This window comes from Thrips palmi, unplaced genomic scaffold (genome assembly GCF_012932325.1).
Source record: "Thrips palmi isolate BJ-2018 unplaced genomic scaffold, TpBJ-2018v1 HiC_scaffold_10, whole genome shotgun sequence".
NCBI lineage: Eukaryota > Metazoa > Arthropoda > Insecta > Thysanoptera > Thripidae > Thrips > Thrips palmi.
In genome coordinates, this window is record NW_023144621.1 from 13516898 (window position 1) to 13531398 (window position 14501).

General features: G+C 53.2%; 1 protein-coding gene across 8 annotated transcripts in view; it reads left to right on the forward strand.

Annotated features, from left to right (window-relative positions):
• LOC117648282 (transcription factor 12-like) overlaps nucleotides 1-14501 on the forward strand; it is a 134911-nt gene that overhangs the window by 5714 nt on the left and 114696 nt on the right. For all 8 annotated transcript variants that reach the window (XM_034390734.1, XM_034390724.1, XM_034390750.1 and 5 more), the window contains exons 2-3: nucleotides 10438-10484; nucleotides 13665-13764. In XM_034390734.1, the coding sequence (XP_034246625.1) occupies nucleotides 10438-10484; nucleotides 13665-13764 (147 nt within the window). The remainder of the gene's footprint in view (nucleotides 1-10437; nucleotides 10485-13664; nucleotides 13765-14501) is intronic.

The window sequence follows — 14501 nt, forward strand, 5'->3', positions numbered from 1 at the left end:
CATCAGCATACAATGAAAAAGTTGGCTGCCTGGGCGGTCGCGCGGTCGCCATGGAGCCACTAGAGGGGCACGAGGAAGACGCGCATTGTTTTGGCGCCCCGCGATGTCGTTTGGACGCCCACCGATGTGTCCGGCGACGACGCCGCGACGCCGCGACGCCGCGGCGGAACGCAGTAGGGCTAGCCTTCTTGCGCTCGTAAGCAACGTCTGGTAAGCGTCGTCTCGTATGCGTAACGATACGGCGGTAGTTACGGTGCAAAATGGAATTTGCTGCAATGACACACGGAAAAAGGAAAAAAGTGACAGATAAGGGAAAAAAGTAAAAACATAACCGCCCCCGAAAACAAAATTTAAATCAAAATACAAGAAAGAGTGAGACTGAAATTAACACTGAGAATCCAAACGCTATGAGTATAGCGTCAATTGGTGCAGGGCAAAAGCATTGCACATGAAGTGCAATGCCTCCCAATTCCCATGCATTAGCATATGGCATTTTCGGGAAGCATTGCACCTAAGGCATTGCACGTAAGGTGCAATATCTCAGCGCATTGCACCATACGTGCTATACTCATAGCGTTTGGAATCTCAGTGAAGTGACTGAAAAAGTGGCTGATTGAAAAAATTGAAAGACTAAAAAGTAACAGATTTTATAAAAAGTGACAGATTGAAAAAAGTGACAGATTGAAAAAAAAGGCAAGTTTGAAAAAAAAGTACAGACTGAAAAAAGTGACAGATTGAAAAAAAGCGATAGATTGAAAAAAGTGACAGATTGAAAAAAGTGACAGTTGAAAAACAGTGACAGATTAAAACAGAGACAATTTAATGAAAACTTTAAAACTGAAGTTTCTTTTTCTTTTTTTTTCGTCCGTCTGTGTACATTCTTGTATCGTCTGCTAAAAATCAATTCCAGAGAGAAAATTGCGGAGCGAAAATTTTGAACCGTGCCTCTCGTTTGGCGTCCCAGTGCGGCTGGCAGTCATCCCGCCGGTGGCTTGGGCTGCTTGGGCTCGCCGGGGGCACGCTCCTCTCCCCCACCCCCCTCCTCTCCCCGGCGCTGACAGTCCGGAGATGTTTATTAGCGGATTGTATTTGGGCATGTTTTGCGTATAATGGGTGTGTGTAGGCTCGCAGGCGGATTGCACAGTGCACAGGCTGATATGGCTAGCGAAGGCCGCACTCCGTAAGGTGCATGTTGTTTGCCTGGCCCTGCGAGAGAGTGTCTCCCTATCTCTCTCTCTCTCTCTCTCTCTCTCTCTCTCTCTCTCTCTCTCTCTCGCTCTCTCTCGCTCGCTCGCGTCGCGTCATAAGCTACAAATCACGGGAGCGGGAATCGAACGGGAGAAACGGCAAAAGCAATCTAGTGCCGCCCGGCCAGTACGCGCACTGCGTGTGTGTGTGTGTGTGTCTGTGTGCGTGTGAGAGAGTGTGAGTGAAGCGCGCGTTTGCCAATTTCGAACAGGGTTCCTCTGCAGTTTAAGTTCGTGTTTTTTTCCGGCCGGTTGGCGCCACTTGTTGCGTCGTGACGTAGCAGACAAGGGACGCGTAATGAAGAAGAGGATGGTGATACCGATCGCGACGCGTGCCGAGCCGAGCCGTGCCGAGCCGAGCCGAGCCGAGGGCCGCGGTGCCGCGGTGGGTCAAACGAAGGCGGCGTCTTCGAATTTCCCTTCGGCCCTTTCTCGTACAGTGTCGCAACCAAGGTATCATTTTAGGGTACACTCCAGCAAGTGTCATGAAAAATCACAACAGCAACAACAAAAAATAAGGCTACGTACTTCGTGTTCAAAAATGACAGAAAAAGGTGGGGGGAAACGAAAAGAGCTCGGGCCCGAAGACCGGTGCCGGAGGGCGGTCAAAACTTTTGACGCGTTTTGAGTTCCAGAGCCGCTAAATTGGACTCGAACCGAACGTTGCTCTCCAAACGAGGAATCCATTGGTGGGGTCACACGTTTGGTTCCGTCCTGTTTAGCGACTCTGGAGCTCAAAACGCGCCTGGGATTTTGGCCGCGTCCGCCGGTCTTCTGGCCCACTGTGAGCTCCTTGCTTTTTCTTTTCAATTGTAGCGCTGGCCGAGACTGGGATTGGGAGTAGGTTAGCGCGCTGTTAATGGAAATATAATCGGTCGGATGAGCCGGGCGGGGCGGCCTAGGGGCTCGCGGCGTGGCCGGGCTTGGCCCTGGGAGATTACAGGGTGGAGCAGTGCGGCTGCGGTCAACGCGGCTGCGAATCGTTAAGGATGCCGGCGGCGGCCACGCGATTGAATGGGCGGGCAAACGCGTTGCGAGGGTGGCTGGTTGGCAAGGGACGACTCATTTTCCTTTTCTCGCGCGGCTCAAATTAGACGGCTCTTGTCACTTCGAACAAAACCGCGCTCGCTCGCTCGGTTCCAACAGCAATGCTGCGTCGATTTTATTTGGAAACAGAATGATAACTGGGGCCTGCAGAGCGCGTGTCATTACCTCCACATTGCGATTCGTTCGCACCGCTCGAGCTAACGACTGTCGCGCCGTCTCTCTCGCACTTGAGCGGCACCCCGTGCGGGTGCGAGAGAGAGAGAGCTGCTCCGAATCGGACTTGCTCGTTGCGTGGCGCGCTACCTGCCTGCCGCAGGGAGCGTGGCGCGGCCGAGCGCGGCGCTGCAGCTGTGTTTGGTTTGAGGGGCGCAGCGCCTTCTTTCGGCCCCGCCAGGCACTGCGAGGCACTCGATGACGTCCACGGGGAGACCGCGGACGCACAGAAGTGTCAAGTGCATGCTCACTGCCATTTTCTGCTTTTCAAAATTAATTTTTTAAATATTTTTTTTTACAAATTTAAACTATAGTTTTTTTCCAGTTTTTTTCTTGTTGTTGTTTTGTGCAATTTTTCCGTTTTGGTTCGAGGCGGCGGCGTCTCTCTCCCCCCAGCAGTTTGAAATTGGTCCGGCCGGCTCGAGTTGCGCCGTGCCTCCCGGATCAGTTCCACCGGGCTGGCCGACCGCCCCGTCTTGTGTGTCACCAGACTGACTCTCTCGCACCCACACGGGGCGCCCCGCGAGTGCGAGAGAGACGGAGCGACGGGCACGACTCTCAGTCTGCTGACTGCCGCGCACGCGTGCTTGCGTGCGAGCGGGGGGCAAGGTTCTCAAAACGGTTTTGCGCGTTTTCCCGAATATCGCGTCATTTTTTGGACGACCCCCCACTCGGCGGATTTTTTGGCACGCGACCCCACACGACGCGGACTCGCTACACGGCAGGGTCCGTCTCTCTCGCACCCACACGCGTCGTCGCGTGAGTGCGAGAGAGACAGAGAGACTGCCGCCGCGGCCACCGCCACGCCGCGCTAGACCAAGCAAGCGTTTGTGTGTACCGCATTTGTCATACTTACCGTCTGGTAGTCGCTCCGTGTCCCGCCCACACTTCACGCACACTCACCCACACACGGGAACACACACACACACTCTCTCTCTCACACACACAAACACACACACACGCGCGCGCGCAAGCACACACGCACGCACGCACGCAGAGTCGAGCCTGCAAATCCGGGACCGGAAGTGGCCGGTGTCGTCTGGATTTCTAGGGCAGGGATTGGTCAGCGCAGTGAGTGTGATTGTGCAATCCGGAGGGGATATGTAATGAGAATGGCCGTTGCAGCGCCCCGGCCGCCCAGGCCAAGACCGAGAGGCCCAGACGGTCCAAAGCCTCACGGGCTTATAGCAGCGCCATATGTTGTGTGGCCCGGGCCGGGCCCGCCGAGGTGTCCTCGGTGAAAACGGCGCGTGGTGGTGAAGCTTGTCGCCATGGTGGTGAAATTGCGGTATTCATGGTGGTGAAATTTGTCGTGAGGGTGGTGAAATTGGTTGTCATGGTGGTGAAATTGGTCGTCAAGATGGTGAAATTGGTCGTCCAGGTGGTGAAATTGGTCGTCATGGTGGTGAAATTCGTCGTCAAGATGGTGAAATTAGTCGTCCAGGTGGTGAAATAGGTAGCCCTGATGAATTCTGTTGAAACTTGTCGACACGCGGTGATGTCGGTGAAAGTGGTGAAATATGGGTAAGGTGCGCAGTTTCCGACCTGCTGACGCGCTGCCGCGCTGACGCCGCGCTGACGCCGACCGGATCAGTGTGATTGATGCTCTTTCGGGACTTCGGGACCGACTCCGGGACCGACTCCGGGACCGACTCCGGGCCGGGACCGGCTCCGAGATGGGCTGGCCTTTTGGGATCAGCCCTGTCACCAAGTCGCTCCTCCATTTGTAATGAGGGGGTGCAAACAAAGTACTTGTTTCATTCAGCTGTCGCGTGCCGACGGACGGACAGACGGACAGACAGACAGACATGCAACGAGTTGCCAATCCCTTCGAGGTGTTGGGCATTACCTCGAGGTGGCCGACGCTAATGAGACACGCGCTTTTTTCTGGCCTGCCTGTCTGTCTGTCTGTCCTTCGGTTGGACTGGACAGCAACGTCTGGCCACATGGATTGTCTGGCCACTGATCTCAGTGCACAGGTCTGCGCCGTCCGGCTTTGACCCATTTCTCCTTGAGACTTCGACCCCATCGACGGTGTTCGATTTTTTGTGCGCGGCGCTGTGTCCGCGGTCTTGCTGGATACGCGTCGGGGGAGCACGAAAACACAGCCGAAGCAGAAGGCTCCCCCCCCCCCGCCCGAACATCAAGTACCTCCACCCCGTCTCTCCTCCCTTCGCCACGCCCGGCACTCCGAATTCGGCATTTTACGAACTTGTGTGGATGTGTGTCCCTGCTACTGTTCGTGTGTGTGTGTGTGTGTGTGTGTGTGTGTGTGTGTGTGTGTGTGTGTGTGTGTGTGTGCGTGCGTGCGTGCGTGTGTGTTGGGGCGGGGAAGGGGTGGTTTAGAGGATAGAGCGTGCACGCCCACCCGTACACACACACACAGAGGCATCCCTTGTGCCCCTGCACTGTGAATTTCCCGCCCTTTCCACTTGCGGATGTCCCCACGACCTTCCCCCCACCTCTCCCTCTCCCTCTCTCGGGGTTGTTACTCAAATTGTGCGCCAGACCCGCCCTCCGATCCGACCCCATTCCATCCGATCCTTCCCGCCACCTTCACTTGTAATAATTGAATTGTAGACTGCGAGAGCGATACAGCCCGACGGGCCGACAGACGGACGGACAGACAGTCTTTCTTGGCCCGACGTGGATTAGACGGCGCATCCCCTGCACGCTTGGCGATTCGCTTGCGGTCTGCCCTGCCAATGGTGCCGACGGCCTCGTTTGAAACCGATGCGCTCAAATTCTTTGTAATTGAGTGGCACCGGTGGCCAATCATAAACCGAGGCAAAACGATCCAGCAATAGAAACGACACAAAAAAATAAAGGAAAAAAGCAACACACATTTGACCACAGTGTTTTTGCTGAAAAAAGAAGAAAAAGAAAGGAAAACTATTCCTGAAGTTAAAATTTTTAACTCCAAAACTAAGTATAGAAAAATTTTAAGATTTGTGTTTGTGAGGTTGAAATGAAACATGAAATGAAAGCATGTACTATGGGTGTTCGAAACAGTGGCAAATTTTGTCGGCTGCGGGTATTTGGCGGTTTGGAATCCGGTCGGGTACTACAGTATGTAGCGACCACGCCTCTCCCCGGACCTGCATTATTCAAGGCAGCCGCTGCTGCAGACTGATTCCGAGAGTCGGCGCTCTCTGCCTCTCTCGCGCTCACGGGGCGGCCCGTGCGGGAGCGAGCGAGGCGGAGCGACGAGAACGACTCTCGGGATCAGTAAGGTCTGGCGGTGCGGTGAGGCGGACGCTCTTGCCGGATGTTTTTCGGACGTGGATGAGACGCACTGGCACAATCGATGCAGGCCAACGGTGTACACTCCCCGCCTGGTCTTGCATTGCGTCGCGGGCCCGAGGAATTTCCTCTTGAAACAAGGACTCTAGACGCGTTTTGAGCTCCAGAGTCGCTAAACAGGACTCGAACTGGACGCGTGACCCCACCAATGCATTGCTCTCCGAACGAGGAATCCATTGGTGGGGTCACACGTTCGGTTCGAGGCCAATTTAGCGATTCTGGAGCTCAAAACGCGTCTAGGGTTTCGGCCGCCTCCACCGGCCTTCTGGCCCACTGTGCGCATGCACGGTGGCACGTCGCTCTGGAACGTTGGCCTTTTTCCGCGTTTCGCCGGCACCGCCGCGGACGGGAGGGGGGGGGGGGAGCGGCGTGGTCCGCTCGGTGAGTAACGACGTCGCAGCGTGGGGAAGGAAAGGGAGGAAAGAAAGGCGGGAAAGGTGGGAAAGGGATCGATCGGTGATTTATCGGAAAATGCGTGGCTCGGCGCGAATTTTTATTCGGTATGCAACCCGTTCTGGCTGGTGGCCTGTATCTATTTTCTTTTCTCGTTTGACTTTGCCGTTCATTGTTGTTGTTGCCGGTTGTTGCTGTTGTCTAGACCGCGACAGCAACCCGGCCACGCTGCGTTCGGGAAGAGAGAGAGAGAGAGAGAGAGAGAGCGCGTGTGTGAGCGCGCGCGTGCTTGTGAGTGTGTTTTTCGTAAATATTTCCGCGAAAGCAATAAATCACTCTGGACGCAATATCTACTACTCCAGAAAGCCGTAGAGTTGCATTCCTGAGGGATATCTGGGCGGTGTGGGGCTGTGTGTGTGTGGGGCTCCCGCCGCTGGATGCGGCAACGGCGGCCATGGCGGCCATGGCGCGCGCGGAGCAGAGGTGCGCCGATGCGCTCCGAACGTGGAATTGGACAAGTGACGCAGAAGGGGAAAAATGAAAGTAAAAATTCAAATTCAAAAATCTCAAACTTTTTAATTAAAAAAGTCCAACAAATTTTAAACACTAAATCTACAAAATTTTAAAACCGCAAAGATTGCCAAAAACAACAACAACAACAAAACGAAAACAAAACAATGGGACCAATTGACCTTGTTTTTTGAGGCGGGAAGTATTATCTAATTGAACGCGACAGTCCGTGTTCACGATTTTTCGATGTTCCCGCACGAGATGCGCACTCGCGGTTTGTGAAAAAAAGAAAACGCTACCGAAACAACAACAAAAACAAAACAAAAATGCGTCCGTTTGGAATTTGTCGCGCGACCGCCGCGGATTGCATCCTTTTAGAAAGTGACTGACTAATCGCCAATCGATCACAGGGACGGACGGACACACACACACACACACACACACACACAGTCCATGGAGGCTGGGAGCCGAGGCCGGGCGGCGCCTGTATAGGGCAGTAGTACCTGGCCGGCGTGGAGGGGGCGGTGCGGGGCGGTGCCGGTCGCGTCGTCCGGCCAGCTCAATAAACACTCCTTGAAAATAATATCGAATAAAAAAAAAACAGGGAAAAAAATGGTGGAACTTCTTTTAAAAGAAAGAGCGCGGTGAGCGAAGCTGCAGGAATTGCGCGTGTCGCCACGATGCGATGCCAAAGAAAGTAGTGACGAAATCGAGCGTCGCGACAAAGCGGCGGGACGCGGCGACGTTGTTTTTTTGTCTTGTCCGCCGCGCGCGGGGCTGACGGGGCTGACTCGCCTGGCCCAGTGACGGACTGGCTGACCGCCCAGAGCGAGCCCAGAGCGCCGGCCGGTCACCGCGCCCGTCGCCGTCCGCGGACGTTTTGGGCCAACTTGTTTTGCAAAAACGGCATGTCCTTTCGGGGAGTCTGTTTGCAAAAACAGCATGCTTTTGGGGAGTCTGTTTGCGAAAACAGCATGGTCTTTTCGGAGCCTGTTTTCACAAACAGGATGGTTTTGAGTGTTATGTGTGTAAAAGCAGTTTTTTTTTTGGGGGGGGGGCGCTTTGTTTGCTAAAACAGCATGTTTTTGGGGGAGTCTGTTTGCACAAGCAGGATGGTTTTTGGGCAGCCTCAGCACGGCCGGGCGCCTGCGAGGTAGGCCGCCGCTCGACACGCGTGCTTTGCACGCGCCAGACTGGCCTACCTCGCAGGCTGAACCGACTGTCTTGGGGACAAGTCGATTTACTTCTAAATTTACTTACTTTTTCAAATTGGGAAATGGCAAATGGTCAGTGCCGTTCCGAAGTAGGCGCCACCGTGTGACGAAGAGAGGGTTGCCAACCTGCGTCCTGGCTCGGTGACGGGTTACCCACGCGCGCGGGTGTTATAGTGATCTTTGCCGCGCGCTCACACACACACGCACACTCACTCTCACTCACTCACTCACACTCTTACAACGTTGACATGCTAATTGTACTGCGATGTAACAAGGAGGGGCACAATGCACGTAAAGGGGGCTAGATTGATGCGTCTTGCCTCTGATGAATCGTTAGGCCCGTGTTGTTTGCGTTGGCAGCCTAGAGAGTCTCTCTCTCTCTCTCTCTCTCTCTCTCTCTCTCTCTCTCTCTCTCTCTCTCTCTCTCTCTCTCTCCCCGCATCTCTCTGTCGGTCATGCGTCGTCCGGGCCGCGTGCCAGTGTAGTCGGAAAGTCGCCCGCTTTTCTTGCACGCTGTCCCGAGCTGCCGGAAATGCGCGACATAAAGTGCCAACCTTTGAAATAAAAAAAAAACTTTAAAAAAATTAAATATTGATTTAGTGTGAATGGTCGTGAGCGTTAGGCCCAGGTGAACAAAACGGTGAAATCGAATTTCTGAAACGAAGTCACCTTGCGCATGACGTCGCTGTGCGTGCTTTCCGTTTGAGGAGTTCCTACGAAGTTGGAATTTTTGTGAGGTTGGCACTCTGGAGGAATCCTCTCCGCTGGAATGCTTTGCGAAAGACGGGCGTTCGGCGCGGCGGTCCAGACCGGTGCTGCGCCCTGCGGACCGAGAGCCGCTCTGTCTCGCTCGCACCACTACGCGACGCCCCGTGAGTGCGAGAGAGACAGGGCGACGAAAACGACTCAGTGCTGGCGCTGGCGCCGCCGGGAGGCGACACTCCTGAAAGTGTGCCTGCCTACGTGTGACTACACTACGTGTGACCGCTATCGGGCAGTTAATCGTTAATCGATGTTGTAAACCGAGCGCATGCATGTCCCGCGCACCTTTGCCCCGCCGTGCCGGCCCCGCCATGATTTACTATCTCGCTGTGTTGTAGGGTGTAGGTGGCGACGGAGTAGCAGTCGCGCATGCTATACTGCCAGAAATAGGCGCCCGCCGCTCGCACGCTCGAAGCGCTGTCAAGTCGAGCCGGCCTGCCTGCCCGCACTTCCTGCACTGGTTTTGGGTGGTCTAGATATCTTTGGCACTCACACTATGATTACACTCTGCTTCTCGTGAAGTAAAAAGAGCCTCCAAAAATAATACGGGTTTACACAAACCTTGAAAACTTTGAAATCAGGAAAAGTCAGGAAAAGAGGGTAACGGAAATGCCAGGGAATTTCGCAATATATTTACTGCGACACTGGATCTGTTTGCCGGACAACCGCGGAGAAGAGCGCCAGACACTCGCGTTAAATCAATATTTCGATGCGCTCAATTGTCAGGGAAATTTGCAATTTCGCGTGAGGAAAATCAGGGAAAAGTCAGGGAAAATCTCATTTTTTTTGTTGAAACCCTGATGATTGTCAAAAAATATGTTTGAAAAACAAACTTGTTAAAATTGTTATCTTATTTGCTTCTGTTGGTGGTACAAGATGTTACATAGATTCTTCACAAAATTTGGTACATATGTATTACAATTACTGGAGCATTTGAGAATTTTGCTCAGTTTTTAAAATCTTTCTTATCGACCAGCCATTTTTTAGTTCTTTTTTGAACATTAAAAGTGCTTCCTCAGATAACCTGTGGAACACATTGATAAATTTCAATCGTAGTATTGTCTTATTTTTCTCCAAGCAAGGAGCGTAACAGGGTCGTCCTCATCCCTTTCTTTGCATGGGCGAATTTCTTTTCTGCGCTTCATTTAGAGTGTTTGTTTCTGATTTGTTATAATATTTTTTTTGTAAGGTAGTGCGAGGGGCTTGTGTCGCGCCACGCCAGTGTAAGTGGCTTGTAAGTGCGGCCTAAGCGGATGCCGAGACGGCACGGCCAGGCACGGCAGACAGGCCGATCAATCTGGGGGTCGTTTTGGGGCCGCGGCGACGTGCCGCGACTGCCGATGCGCTGCCAATAGCCGGGAAGGACTGCGAATAATCGCGTGGAGGGCGGTTAATTTAAGTGCGGAGAGCTTTAGGGCCGCGGGGTACTAGCAGTGACTGGTGGGCAGGCGCACAGTGGAAGACAGGCGCAGGCGGCTGAAACTCGAGACGCGTTTTGAGCTCCAGAGTCGCGAAACAGGCCTCGAACCGTACGTGTGACCCCACCTATGGATTCCTCGTGCGGAGAGCAATCCATTGGTGGGGTCACACGTTCGGTGCGAGTCCCATTCGGCGACTCTGGAGCTCGAAACGCGTCTAGAATTTTGGCCGCCTCCACCGGTCTTCTGGTCCTCTGTATGGCGGAACGCGGAGCTCAAAGGCTTTTGTTGGAACGGTGGTGACTGACCGTGTCTTGCTTTGTGTTGCAGAGAAACCTGGGTTCACGTCGCCGTACTCCAACAGCGACAATGGAATGGTGAGTATAGAGTTTTGATGCGTTTTTAATCCCCAGTGCGATTTAGATAGGACTCCGCCCTGCCGGCCACCGAGTAGTGAGGGTGGCGCCGCTCTGGAGGGAGACTTGACTTGTGGGATTAGCACCATCCCCTGAGGTGTCCCCACTAAGTACTACGCACACACACACACTCACACACACAGACACGGGCTACATCCTTCAACTATTCACCTAAGCACATGTAAGGCGGCTTGGAGATCCCCCCCCCCCTCTTCGTGAAAACAATGTGGAATCCCTGAGAAAGCCCCCCACCCCTTTTTGGTGGAGCAGGAACCGTCAGAACGACCTTCACTCTGTGTGTCCCTGGACGTGGCTTTTTTCTCGCCCAAGGAACATCTTGATCGCTGCTGCTGCCTTTGCAAACCCAGCCTTTTTCCATCTCTCCCTCTCCCTCTCTCCCCCTCTTCCCCCTCTCCCTCCTTTCTCCCTCCTTTCTCCCTCCCTCTCTCGCAACCCTTATTTTCCTACCCCCAGGTTTTCTATCCCTTTCTCCCGGTTTCCCTCTATCCGTCTCGTTTCCACCCGCATCCCCCTTCCATCTTCTATCGCTCTCGCACCCCTTTCCGCCTCTCGTAATCCCCCGGCCGGTAATGACTGCATTTACAGGAGGAAGCTCTCATAATTATCATAACTATCGTAATAAAACAAATAGAGCGGACAACGGCGCCATTGCCCTTCTCCCTCTCTCTCTGTCTCTGTCTCTCTGTCTCTCTCTCTCTCTGTCTCTCTCTCTCTCTCTCTCTCTCTCCCTCTCCCTCTCCCTCTCCCTCTCTCCGCTTTGCGCCCCTACATGGGGGCAGGGCTAATAATCCTGCAATTTTATGGCGGTGCGGCGGGCTGTAATATGACACTTGACTAGAAAAGCACCGCCCTCTCCCTCTCTCCTTTTGTCAGGGGCTGTCCATAAATCTAGCCATTTTTAAAAATCTTTCTTTTTTTTTAAATTTTTTTAGGGGTGTTTTTTTTTGTCTGGTCAAGGTCGTCGCGTCCAAGAGTATGCATAGGGTCCTTTTTGCACACTTTTCCCTCCCAATCCATCACACACACACACACACACACACATATGCACCAACGTGCCCCCAGCGGTCTAGCTGCCCAGCTCTTCTCTCTCTCTCTCACTAAAAATCAAAGGGTGAGACATCCGTCCGATTTTCGGTGATACAAAAAGTATGACCGAAAAACGATCATACACAAATGTATGACCGAAAAACGGTCATACTTAAATGTGTGACCGAAAAACGGTCATACTTAAATGTATGACCAAAAAAAGGTCAGACATCAGCGAGACTGGCTATTGTTTAGCTTGGGTATATATCAGCCTTTACCCGTGATACACTATAAAGTATGACCGTTTTTCGGTCATACATCGAAGTATGACCGTTTTTTCGGTCATACATCGAAGTATGACCGTTTTTCGGTCATACATCGAAGTATGACCGTTTTTCGGTCGTACATTTCAGTAAGACCGTTTAAGCGGTCAAAAGTATGACCTTTCTATTTTCAGTGCTCTCTCTCTCTCTCTCTCTCTCTCTCTCTCTCTCTCTCTCTCTCTCTCTCTCTCTCTCTCTCTCTCTCTCTCTTTCTCTCCTCCTTTTTTCTCCCTTGCCACGCATCCCCCTTCCGGGGCGAGTCCGATCTCAAGAAAGCCTCGGAGGGCGCGAAACTTGTTTTATTAAATTTGTCCTAATTTGTGTGCGAGGCATTGGGCGCGCACTTGTTGTCCTCTCCCTCCCTCTTGTGCTCCGTGTACGGGTGATTAAAATTGCGCGCCACTAGAGAGAGAGAGAGAGAGAGAGAGAGAGAGAGAGAGAGAGAGAGAGAGAGAGAGAGGGCTGGTCCGCTTGTGTGGGAGAGAGACGGCGCACGCGTTCCCAGGGAGTTTGGTGGGGATCTAGCTGTTAGCTTTGCACCGTGTTATGACGAAGCGTACGAGGTCTTCGAGGTAAACAAGTGGCGGCTTCCGTCGGACCGACGAGGTGACGGCCTGACGGGAACTGGCTTCTTGTGGGGCTCACTGTGTCCACACACTGCACTCGGGGCCCCAGGGACCCTGTGTGTGCTCGTCGCATTCTGACATCGATCAATTTCAATATTTATTTCAAATATTTTATGAAATCATGGTAAAGAAAACCATGTGCATATCCAACTTTACAATAAATTGGGGTGTGGCAATGATGCTGAACGCAGAAAAAACTCGGTTTTTGTTTGAAATGCTCGAGAATTTCTCCCCGCGGTTTTATCTTCTTCCGGTAAAACTTACGTTCAACTCATTTTGCCGTTCCCCTTCAAGTTTTATCCCAAATAATTCTTTCGGCCGGCATTCACCTGGCTGGCGCGGACGCGTATATATAAGTGGCGCGGCTAAATATTGCCCACCTGTAAATAACGCGGTAAATATAGAGTGGCCCCCCGGCCGGGGTGCGAGGCGCAAAAATGGACGCGCCGGTCCATTATAGTGGTAATTTATGTGGGGACACCCTACCTTTAAAAGAAGCTGAGCATGTCGAGGCACCAGAGTGAAAACCAGCTAGAGGGAGAGGGAGGGGGGGGGGGCACCCTTCACCCTTGACTGCGGGGAGGCACTGCCTCGAAGGCAGCGGCGCTAAGTCGCCGACAAAGTGTGTCTTCTCTACTTTTAATGTCCGTACTACGGCCAACGACTTCTCTACTAAACAAATAAAATACAGATTTAGAGGCGCGGGCGAAAAGAAGAGGGGGGAGGGGGCGCAACTTTAAGGGCGGTGAAGATGTTAGTTTGCCGCTGCAGCCAGAGGGCCGGAGAAGCTTATGAGAATAGTTGGAGCTCTGGGGAAGGGGGGTGGGGGAAGGGGACGGGGGTGTCTAGCGCCTACTTTCGGCAACGGCGTTCTATCGCCCGCCCGCCTGCCTGCCGCGCCTTCCGTAGACTCCGTGGTCAACCCGCGTCTCCTCAAAATGTTGACCGCCACCAGGCAGGACCAAAGGTGTCACTATCTCCTCCTACATTCCAAATACTTCGGTGAAACTGTTGTTTCGACTTCCAACTGCGAGGGCGACTCACTGAGTGGGTGCACTTTGTTGCCAAATTGCAGCGGACTTCTGTTTTACGGTGCAGGACCTTCTCCCCTTCTAACGTCGCTGTTTTTTGTTTTCTCTCTGCAGCCATACGGGAACAGTTACGCGGGACCGGGCGCCGAGCCCTTTGGACCGGACTCACCTTATTTTCCCTTCGGTAACTCACCTAGAAGACCTCCGCCACCAGGTACGTGCGTCAAAACCATGACGAAACAAGAAAACAATTAAAAATTGAGTAGCTTGTTTGCGTTCGAAGTACTACTGCCGCGGCACGAAAAAATGGTAAAGACGGTGGTCGTTATAGTCCGGTCGCGTCAAAGGTTTCGTGGCGTCGAGGCAAATAAAGATGGTGCCAGTGGTCTGTGCCTTATGCCGTTGGTTGTACCTTTGTCTGAGCCTTTTACCTCTGGCTGGCCTTTTGCTGTTGTCTGAGCCTTAAGCCTTTGGGTACCTTTGGCTCAGCCTTTTGCCTGTGGCTGTACCTGTGGCTGTACTTTTGGCTGTACCTTTGGCTGAGCCTTTTGCCTGTGGCTGTACTTTTGGCTGTACCTTTGGCTCAGCCTTTTACCTTCGGTTGCACAGTGGCTGCATCTTTGCGTCAGCCTTTTGCCCCTGGCTGTACCTTTGGCTTGGCCTTAGGCCCGTGCGCATTGTGTCATCAGCGCGCGCCTCCTGTGTAATTCCGCGCAGTAACTTTGGAACACATCCCGTTTTGGAGCGATAGGCGGCGAGGGGCTTGCCCGGGCCGTCCAGATAGTGACGTAACGGCGCGTAGCGCGCCGCCGCCAGTGCCAATGTGTGCGAATGTGTGTGTGTGTGTGTGTGTGTGTGTGCGCGCGCGCGCGCGCGCGTGTGTGTGTTGCGAGCGTGAAGCTGCGGACGTCAAGAACTGGCCGCTGTTTTTGTCTGGCGTTGTCCGCCGTA